At 38.4% G+C, this 11,052-nt stretch overlaps 1 protein-coding gene across 2 annotated transcripts; it reads right to left on the bottom strand.

The window, feature by feature from the left end:
• Positions 1-664: 664 nt before the first annotated feature.
• On the bottom strand, positions 665-10,494 carry LOC143858659 (uncharacterized). 2 transcript variants are annotated; one of them, XM_077369359.1, is made up of 7 exons: positions 10,270-10,494; positions 9,953-10,074; positions 8,773-8,862; positions 5,206-5,258; positions 3,376-3,478; positions 2,744-2,866; positions 665-804 (listed from the first exon to the last, which is right to left on the bottom strand). In XM_077369359.1, exons 1-6 carry the CDS (start codon positions 10,457-10,459, stop codon positions 2,750-2,752), a joined length of 675 nt encoding a protein of 224 aa, XP_077225474.1. In that variant the 5' UTR covers positions 10,460-10,494; the 3' UTR covers positions 665-804; positions 2,744-2,749. The 2 variants fall into 2 exon arrangements, with proteins under 2 accessions (XP_077225474.1, XP_077225473.1); XM_077369358.1 differs by lacking the exon at positions 665-804 and having other exon boundaries at positions 2,386-2,866.
• Between the last annotated feature and the right edge of the window lie 558 nt (positions 10,495-11,052).

The following is an 11,052-nucleotide window of genomic DNA, read 5'->3' as shown; positions in this document are numbered from 1 at the left end:
GATTGTTCTTCGCCAAATCTCCACAGCCACTTGCCCATAAGGGCCTGGTTAAAACTCTGAACCCTCCTGATACCCAAACCTCCATTTTTAGTAGGCAAGCATACCATACTCCATTTAATCAGGGAGACCCCCTTGGAAGACCCTGATCCACCCCACAGGAAGCGTCTCTGAATTTGTTCGATGCGTTTAGCAACCGAGGCGGGACATTGAAAAAGAGATAGAAAATATATCGGCATATTGGATAGAACGGCCTTTATAAGCACTAATCTACCTCCTTTGGAAACCAACCGGCGCTTCCAGGTGGCCAAACGTCGCTCAATCCTTTGAATAATAGGAGCCCATAGGTTGTGTTTCGGTCGACCCACACCAAGAGGAAGACCCAGATAGGTTGCTGAAAAGACATCTAAACCACACCCCATAATTCCGGCGAAAAATGATGCATCGCTCTCAGAAACGTTGATCGCGAACAACCGAGATTTTGCGAAATTAGATCTTTGACCCGAAACCATCTCATAACAACGAAGCATAGCTTTAAGGTTAAGAATCTGGGATATGACCGGAGAACAGAACAGAAGAGTGTCATCCGCAAACTGAAGAAGCGATACTTCCACCTTACTCTCGCCACCCTTGATATAGCCCCAACTCACTTCCTTTTTTCAGCCTACCAGCCATCTTCTTCATTGCATTTTTCCATATAACATGATCAATGCTGACAAACAGCTTTTGGGTCTCACCCAGTGATGTGTAAGCGCAATCGAGATCAACACCGTTGATCTCACAGAACATCCAAGATGAGTAAGATTCCTGGACAACAACAATCGACAGTTTAGCTTTTCTGATGAAACCCAAGATGAGGCTTGATGAATCAAGGGCCTAGAAACAACCAAACAAGGTGATCTCAACGACATTTGGCTGGACATGTGGCCTCAAATCGAAACAACGGATCTGATCACAGACATGTGGCAGAAGAGGGGCTAAATAAGTGCCTTTTAGCATTTTCCTAATTATATACCATTGCTACTAGTAATGGTAAGGTGCATTCTTTTTCTTCACTAATGAAAAAAACAACTAGTCTGTATTCTAAGTAAACTAGTTCCATGATGATAGACTTGTTAGTGTGTGAAGATGTCATGCATCCCCTTATTTTATCACAATCTTGTGTCTTTTGCACTTGTAAGCATTGTCAAATCCCATTGAATTTGCAATCCTCTTCACCTCTATAGATCTCAAGTTTTGATAGTCAAAGATCACAAGGATTCTTTTAAAATATGAACTTGACTTAGGATGACTAAAAAGACACCTAATCACAGATGAACAGACACCCACCACTGACTAATTAAGATGCAAAATGTTTTAATAAGAAATCAAAGAGTTGACCTATCGTGCTCGTTGCTACGTCGCACTCGTGTTGAACCATATATATTCAGCAAGATATTAATCGTTTTTAATTGGAAAGAGACGAGTATTAGGTAGGCTGTTAGGGATGCAACTCGATCAACTTCTGAGAATTCCGGTTGATTTTTTCCAAAATCAGATCTGTTTTAGGTTGAACTCAAATCATTTTTAGCCAACTCTCTCTGTTACATGACTACAGGTATGAGTGTCGGAATCAGATATGAGTGCGAGTGTGAAGTTCAGGTGAACTCAAAATAACAAAAGGATTCCTAGATTCGGCAATATACTTTAATCAATTCTAAAATGTAATACTTTTATCCAATAATATGATTATAACAGGTAATATATTGGGAGTTGTAATTACATAAATATAATGTGAGGAACGATAGATGCAAGGGCCCTTTTTATGCAACGGCTCTGCGGCCCTTGAATAGATCCACATCATTTTTAAAATCGGTTGAGAAACTGAATTTAGTTGCACTTAATGACATGGATCTATTCAAGGGCCCTTCTTTAGCACTTGCTAAAGACGGCCCTTGCATCTATCATTCCTCATATAATGTCTTATTTTCATAGAGAAAACTTACTATTAGGATAGATAAAACTAAAAGCATGCCGTAAATGTATATTTCTGCTAGTATTAGTAAGAAAAATAAATAAATAAATAAAAGATATCTAGAAGTGTTTTATTTCCAAAGAGAACTTAAAAACATGCGGTAACTGTATATTTGCCGTAACTGGGGGCTTTTATATAAATTTTATGAACTGTTTCGTTTAGAAAATTATGGGCCACGTCCTGTGAGTAATGATATTTGATCGAAACTGCAATTATGAGTGGAATTAACTTATTTTTAGATATGGGCTTTAACACTTATATGTGTGATTTCAAATGCTTTTAATCATCTCTCGTTTCAGGAAATATTTGGCAAAGTAAACCCTTTTTACACACAAATGAGAACATACATCTATGCATCTAATTATGAGAAACAGTTATAATCTTAGATATTCAGTACTTCCATTTTAGAAATCTCCTTCAATACTCACATCTGTTGCTTGCTTCCATTCAAGCTCAACTTCTCCTCAACGGGGGAGAGACAAATTTAATGGATGTTACAGTGTTTTGGGGATGAATCGATCAGTGGGTTTGTTGGCATTTGACAGATACAAAGAAGTTTAACTCAGTTATTTTACAAGAGATGGATAGATGCAAAAATGAGAATGAGTAAGGGTGCAGGTAGTTCTTAGCCATTGGGATTGAAATATTGTTGTGGCATTTACAATAAGATTGATAGAAAAGGGCATGCCAATATGGCTAGCTAGGAAGTTACAGCAAAGTTATATTAGATACCTCTTATCACGACTTATTGTGAGTCTCCTCCAAGATCCTTTCAGTGGAAGCACCCGTCGAGAATCCTAACTTAAGCATGAGCTCCTCCAAGCGTTTCATATCAGTCAGGTAAAGATATCCAACCTACAAAAAGAAAGATAATTAGATAACTCTACCAAGCACAGCAATAATTATTATATTGATCTGCTAACTTTCAACTGTAATTGAATGTGAAATTCCGGAGAACACAATTTTATGTTGAGGAACAGAGTTTTTCAAGTCCAGCAATGGGATGAGGCAAGAGATGTTTATGTAACTCCTTGAAATGAGATGTCAGATTTTGAAAACTTATAATTAAAGAATGGAATGGTGAAAGCTTATAAGTAACAAATCAGGTTGTGAAAAGGGAACTTGGTGGAACAGCAGGCTACCACAAAGAAAAGAGCAATAGCATTCTTCATTTATCTGTGAAAAGTTTAAGAAATATAAAAAACATTTGTCGCCCTTGTATCATCAATCCTATTAAGTATGAATTGATGAACACATCAAATTAGGTGGAGCCCCTTGGAAGAGAAAAACAAAATGCATGGTCATGAAAGCTCTTAAACGATTTATTTCTTAAGGTTTCCAAAGGCTTGGATTAAGAAACATACTAGCGTTTCAAGTGATGATGCTCTATTGTAGACTGCTACACCAGCACGCTTTGTAGTGCGTGTTTTGTTCGATCCAATATTTTTTCCCCACCGAAGAATCTCCCTACACCAAATATTGGAGGAAGTCGTGATTAAGTCATGAAATATATGCTAATAGAGCAAAAGGAAGCTGATATTTACGAGCACATTATGACCTTTAGCTTTTAAGGCAATATTCAGCAACTGAGCAAGTTTAACTCAAGACAGTGAGCCCATCTACGACTACATGCACGAGCCCCAACATGCACCAAGGAACAGAGCATTTCCAAACAAGCAAGGGTGCCCATCTAAATAAAAATGACAGATTTGGAACCCGAAATAATGCATACTAATAATGTGTTTCATTGTTATTAACGTTACTCTGCCTTTCAAATTCTCAAACAAAGCAAAAAAGGAGCATTGATTTCGCACCATAGAAGAATGAGAGGAGGCTTTTAACTAAAATAAAAGAAAAATGCCATTAGCAATGCGCTTAAACTCTAGCGAAAAGAGGCCATAAAGAAGTAAATTGCCAATATTACACGGTCACTTTTGACATAAGATGGTGGTTGTCGGGCATTGGCATTCATGAACTTAGAAGAATATCTACAAAAATAAATGAGAAAGATGGTTGTATACTTGTGGGGAGAAAGAAAAGGATGGGATGGGAATAAGAAAGTGTCAGAGAGACAAAGCCATGGAGAGTAAAATCCACTTTCCCTTCACATACTCAGCGGTGACTAAACCCTTGAAATACTACCTCAAGGATCTTTTGATCGTTGCAGCAGTAGAGTAGGTAACCTAACCTACTCAAAATAAGCCTATTTTCCTCTCACTCCTCTTCAGGCATCTGAAGAACTCTGGCATTAACTTGCCCAGCGTTGTCATCTTCTTCCCTCTTCCTCCACAACTCTCATTTCTCCCCTTCCTCTCATTCTTGAGAAAAGAGGCTAAGATACGCCTGAAAAGTCACCAAATGAGAAGTCGCATGTCCATCAAAACAGAGGGCATGAATACCAGCTCCCTCCTAATCAAAATAAAGCGAAATAAAATTTTAGCAATCAATTCTTGAAATCATGAGGATGTTAACCACACAATAAGAGCAGGTTGGTTGAAGTGGAAGCATGCTTTAGGAGTTTTGTACAACCATAAAAAACCTACCAAGTTGAAGGGAAAGTTTTATAAGACAGCTGTGAGGCCAGCCATGCTGTACGGCTCAGAATGTTGGGCCACCAAGAAGCAACATGCTCATAAGATGAGTATAGCGGAGATGCGAATGCTTAGATGGATGTGCGGACACACAAGGTTAGATCGAATTAAAAATGAACACATCCGTAAAAAGGTGGGAGTGGCACCAATTGAGGAGAAGATGAGAGGGCACCGCTTAAGATGGTTTGGGCATATCCAATGTAGGCCTGTGAATGCTACAGTGAGAAAATAGGAAAGGTTGGGCTCTGTAAGCAAGACCAACATTGAACGAAATTCAAAAAACATGACTTGAAAATCATAATCCTAATAAAATCAGAGTTCCTTGTGATCGTTAGATGAAGCAGCATTTATGCATGTATTACTACCCTATAGAATATTACAATCATCATTTATGCATGTAAGATGCCAGAGTTACCATATGAATATTACAATCACTTGAAAGTTCTAAAATCAGAGTTCCTTGTGGTCATTAGATGAAGCATCATTTATGCATGTATTACAGCCTTGTAGAACTTTCACAAAGATCTCAAAGAGAACTTTTAAAATGCTTGAGGGACACTGGTAGAAAGATAATACATGGACGAGCCAAAATCTTGAACTAACCTTTCTTCCTTTGACAAGTAGTCTTCATCAAGAAGTTTCCTGAGCAATGCATCCTAAAACACAAAACACACGAGATAAGCTTTAAGAATCCTATGCATTTTTTACTATTTATGCAACTCTTTAACAAGTACTAGATACTTCAAATAAGACTAGACTCTTATCCAAACTTTTAAAACTGAAACCAAAAAATATCCATAGGAATTTTCTCAAGCAAGACAACAATGGGACGAGAAAAGATGAAATTAGATAGCCCGAAGTGACTATATATGTTGATTTATTCCATCAAAATGATATTATATGTATGTACGTATGTATGCTGCATGTATATATGTATATATATCCATGCGTGTAATGATAAATGTGTCCCCTATTTAACCATGAGCCAACCCCTTGTAGAGGTTTCATAACTGCTGAACCTTTTTGTCTTTAGTCATAAAACCACTCAAAGGGGATGTTACCATCTACATGCGCGCGAGCGCGTGGTGGTCATGGTCGTGGGTGGGTGGGGGTGCTAGTATTTCCACCCTTAAAATTAGGACTGCCACACATGACAAGAGAAGCTCACATGGGAGGAATTATCTAAGTTTCATGGGTGGAAAAACAGACATTTGCACACACATGCACGGCACATAACTCTATAATGATGCAAAAAAATGGAAGAGGAACGAGGACATGGCAAGACCCTGAATTTGGTTAGGTGACTCAGGCGCAACATTCAATCTTCCCTGAAAGATGTCAAGAACTGGCAATTCAGCAACAGAACTTACTCGTCACCTCCACATTCCTAGACAAGTGATAGAATGGAATTAGTTGACTGTAAATGGCAGAGGGGAGTCGCCACCCAAGTTTCTCAACTCAACTAACAACTCAACTAAGCATTTGTCCCAAACTAGTTGGGGTCGGCTTCGCCACCCAAGTTTCTATGGACATAAAATCCAAGAAAAGCACAAACAATTAGTTGATTTTAAATGATAGAGGGGGAGTCACCACCCTAGTTTTTACACACCAAAAGTCCAAGAAAAATAGAAACCTAACAACAAAAATATCTTTGGATCAAACCAAAGTCCAGGTAAGATCCTGGACACAGGGTTTTTCTTTTCATAAACGAACAAGAGGAAAGGCTTTCCCAATATAGAGTACAGATCCAATACCACGTATGCAAGAGTGTCGGCTACCACATTAGTAGCATAAAATAAGGCTAAAGGAAACCACCAGTCCAGTGAACAAATCTCAAATCTCATCGATGATGTATGTACAATGATCTGACCAAATAAAGATTAACAGAGTACCTTTGACCTTTCAAAGAGTGCTCAAACCTCAAGTTCACTTAAGTAGTGGACTCCAATGGGCCCAAAAGAAGCTCAATTGACTTCCAATTTAAAATCTTTAAATACCCATCCAACACTAGCCAACCGCATGTTCCCACTTGAAATCTCATCAAAGTCATGGGTATGCTTCCCATGACATGAGTTCAAATCCCCCCGGGCTTACCCTCCGCCCATGGTTTAAGGGTGATTGCGCGCATCCATAGGGAATAGTCCCGCCCTAAAAATTGGGGTGGGGATACCCTATGTCATCAAAGAAAAAAAATCGAAGTCAAGTTTGAGCAAACCAAGTTGGGTTCCTTTTCTTTCTGCAACTACTATTTTTGCTATCCCTCCTTTGGCTGCCAATTTCCAATAGTAACAAATCTTGAAAATTTAAGCCCCGATAGCCCTTACTAATAAAATCCTAATGAATAAAAAAGATCCTGATTTTCTCTAATGACTTCAACATGGATGTAACTTCATCTCCAAAAATTCTTCCATTCCTCTCTCATCTAAATAACCCACATGACAGTGTACGAAAATTACTGAATAGACCACCCGACCAAACCAACAGATTAAGTACAATATCTAGGAAACAATAGCATACTAAAAGGATTTAGGGGGAAACTCCGCATTGTCTATCCATCGAATATTGAAATGAAAGGAGATCAAGCTCTCTTATGCCTCTCGGCTCTTCATGTGCATGCTTGCGAATCGGATCTCGCTCTTCATGTGCATGCTTGCGAATCGGATCTTCCCATTTTTTAGATGATCATGATTGTGAGTCATATCCACAAAAGCTATCCAAAAAAAGGTCTCCAACCTTGGAGATAAGGGAGCCCCACACGGCCACACCTTGGCACAAGCTAGCTTACCCTAAACCAAAGAAAGATCAAGGACTTTAAAGAGACTGTACCTTGAGATTCCCACAACCAAACCCTTCTATCTATACAACCTACCTATGGATATACGCCTCTACCAACTTACCACGTAGGTTTGATAGACAATTTACCTTCCCATACTAAGTTTCTTCCAAAAACTAGTTTCCAAAGTCCAACTACTTTTTTTTTCTGATAGGTAAGCTGGGATCGAACCTACGACTTCAAGGTTGAGAACCAAAGCCTCAACCATTGAGCTACAAGCTCAACCCTCTTCCAGAAACAAAGCCCAACTACTTTACTCCTCTCTCACTTATAACACCACCACCCCCCACCCCCAAGAAAAAAAAAAAAAAAACTTACTACTAAACATCTAGGGCTTGGATGCCTACTGCTTTTCTCCATCTTTCCGTCCTTAATAATTAATACTCATGCCCTATAGGGATAATCGTATCAATAGAAGTAAGCATTGTCAGAGAGAAATTGACTTAGGCATCTTAACAACAATTGCGATGACTAGAGGTATACAAATCCTCCTTGGCTTGACAAGTGAGTAATGTTTACATAGTTACAACTTAAAAATCCTGAAGCTAAAGAGGAAGAAAAGCAAGGTGGCAAGATCATTTTTCAATTAACACCTACTGCCAAAGGTATAACTTTTCATATTCCAAGATGTGGAGATGAATATTATAGGCAGAAGACAGAGACAATATCATGATGACCACGAACAAGAAAATATGGCAAAAAGATATATCTCTATATACTATATAGGAGAAGAGAAAAGAAGAGAATTTTTTGAATTTTTGGAAAATTCTATGAGAATTACAAATCACTTTTTTGACTTTTTTTAACAAATGCACCCATTCAACTCACATATTTTCAATCCTACCCCCTCCTTTATGCTTTTTAACAAATGCACCCATTAAAGCCACATAATTTCAATCTTACCCCCTCCTTTATGGTTTTTTAATAAAAAATCTATAGGGTGATCTTAACCGTCCGATTTAAGAGGAATTATGGAAACCTCTATAGATTGGATGGCTAGGATCAGCCTATGGAAATGATTTTTGGGGCACAACCTATTTATGTTGTGTTCCATCACATGGACGGTTTGGATCAACCTATGACGTGGTCCGTACAGTTCTTTGTCGGCCCGTGCATCGCACGGGTTTTTTTACTAGTGTGTATATATATATAAGGCAAGGGCCATAATTTAGGTGCATTGACAATGTATAATAAGTTTTTTGCAAGACTGCAACCAATTCAATAATAAGTTGAAATAATTCAATCATAATCAGCAAAAACCAGTGCAGAAAACCAAAAAGATTGTTTCTGTCACATTGATAACTCAAACATCATTTAGCATAAGGAAGTGTACATGCCTGTGCTTCGCAACGTACTATTGCCATTACACGGGCATTGTATTCATCAATACTTTGCGTAGGAAACAGAAAGTGCCTACGAGCATATAACTGCATATTTTGACAAGGCATGGAAGTTAAAATCAAGCTAAAGAAACTAATTGTTCAATTCAGCATCGTGAAAAGAATAATATAAAAATAAATGTATCATCCATGAAAGAGATGCTTGTTAAAATATTTCGGGGCCGTTTGGATACACGGATTTTAGAATCCTGGATTTCCTCAAAATTGTAGTTGGGAGACAAGAGAAGAAAGAGAGTAGCCGTTGTTTTCTGATTTCTAGCCCTTCTTTCAGACAGCAAGAGAGCTGGCGATCGTCCCATGTTTCCAGGTTTTAGAAATCGCAGGATGCAGGAGAGATTTTTAAAACCTGTTTTTCTTACTTAAAATCCAAGAAACGCTGCAAGGACAGCATACCAGCAGCTTGGTCATGACCCTCTTTTACACTATTTTCAAACTAAAACCTGCATTCTAAAATCCGCGTATCCAAACGGCCCCTAGTATTACTGCACAGTATAAACAGGGGGGCAGATATCCGCATGATCATGCTTTGATAATGGGGTGAATATCCTTGTTGTACACTTTTCTAGCTGGCTTCTGAGAGCTTCGCCCCATTATCAAAACATGGCCGTGTAGATATCAGTTCCCTGTAAATATCATCAGCTATTCAGCTGTACAAGGTAGTCATTTGTTTTTCCGTATCAGGTAGTTACCGCCTCTTTAATCCTGTAATTGAATTACAAGTATATATTTTTCTTTGGTAGTTGGTCAGAATCACATTTCTCATCATTCAACAACTTCACAATTATCCACCTCACAGGATTAAAAGAGCATTAAAAATCCTCAACTTAAACATGGTTCTGAATCAAATTAAAATTACTCAAATTGGCAAAAGCAATTTACAATGCAATTGCCTTATATATTCCATTGTGCTCCAATCCTCAAGAACGAGTTCCAGAAAAGAGTTAGTATACATTCTAAGCACCAGTTCAAGCACAAAAATAATGACCATCAAACAACATGCAATGTTGCCATCGATATAAAACATTAAGCCTAGCTAAAAAGTACCTTGCATATAAACAATTTTATTGAAAAATAAAATGAGAAATACATTATGAATAATGCAATACACATGTTTTACCTCATATATGCAATCTCCCATATAAGCTAAGGATGCTGCGTTGTATACCGATCGTGGGTTTTTCACTTTGGGAGCAACAGGCACCCATGTCTCATAACCCAGATATAGTTCCTCCATTTTTCCTATTTATAAGGAATATAAGATTATATAAGATTATAGAGACATTGAAGTACGAAAATCAGTAAAATGGCCAAAGAAAGAAAGGAAATACCAAGCTCAGGTGTTACTAAGAATGTAAAATTACCAAAAATAAAACGCAACCCAGTTGCAGAAAAGAAAATGGACAGAAGAATAAGAAGAAGAGAGGGATTGATTGCCTTGTTTAAGGGTTCTGTTCATGTTGAAGAGCTCTGAAACATCCAAATCCTTCTTGAGGGATTTGGTGGTGGAGGGACTAACTGATTTGGGGATCTTCTTAGGGGGGTTTGGATTGACAATCGGTATTGGATTGGGGTCGATGTTCCATGAAGCTCTCAACCTCATGGAAGCAAACGCGGCGACAGCCATTTTGGCTTAGAAAGATGACTCAGGATTAGATTCTCTGTTTATAAAGGACCCACGATAAATAAATAGGATTTATCTATGTGATGATTTGGGCCGTTGATCTGTGGGCCACACATCCACGAGAATGCATTGCTTGTGGGTCCCACCCACACTAAATAGACTATCCCAACCCCTGTCAATATGTTGCATTTTACGGGAGATTTTATTTTTATATGGTGCCCGGCCGTATATTTAATTCAACAGTAGACCACTTTTTAAGGGTTTTTAAGGGTCTGCTGTTGGATCAAATATCAAGGGTGGTACTTTTATTGTACCATCTACGCTTGACTTCATGGTTAGGCACCGTATGATTTTGATCTAGTGGTGGCCCACCATAAACAGATCTTCGGGTGCAGCACATTTTGGCATAAGTTGCAGAACTAGTTATTTTAGATCTTTGTCATCGAGGGAGCAGATCGAGGTTTTTAGGACCTAAGTGGGGTCCTGCCTGTGTATGTGACTAGGTGGGAGCCAACCTAGTATGGGACAATTTTAAATGGCCTAGCCTAACAAGTTTCATCAGCTTTGGAGCTTCAGAATAGGTTAGTTACCTAACA

The sequence above is a fragment of the Tasmannia lanceolata genome, unplaced genomic scaffold (assembly GCF_043159265.1).
Source record: "Tasmannia lanceolata isolate RefF3 unplaced genomic scaffold, GAP_Taslan_0.1 ptg000026l, whole genome shotgun sequence".
In the NCBI taxonomy this organism is placed as follows: domain Eukaryota; kingdom Viridiplantae; phylum Streptophyta; class Magnoliopsida; order Canellales; family Winteraceae; genus Tasmannia; species Tasmannia lanceolata.
This window is presented reverse-complemented; position numbering and strand designations above follow the sequence as displayed.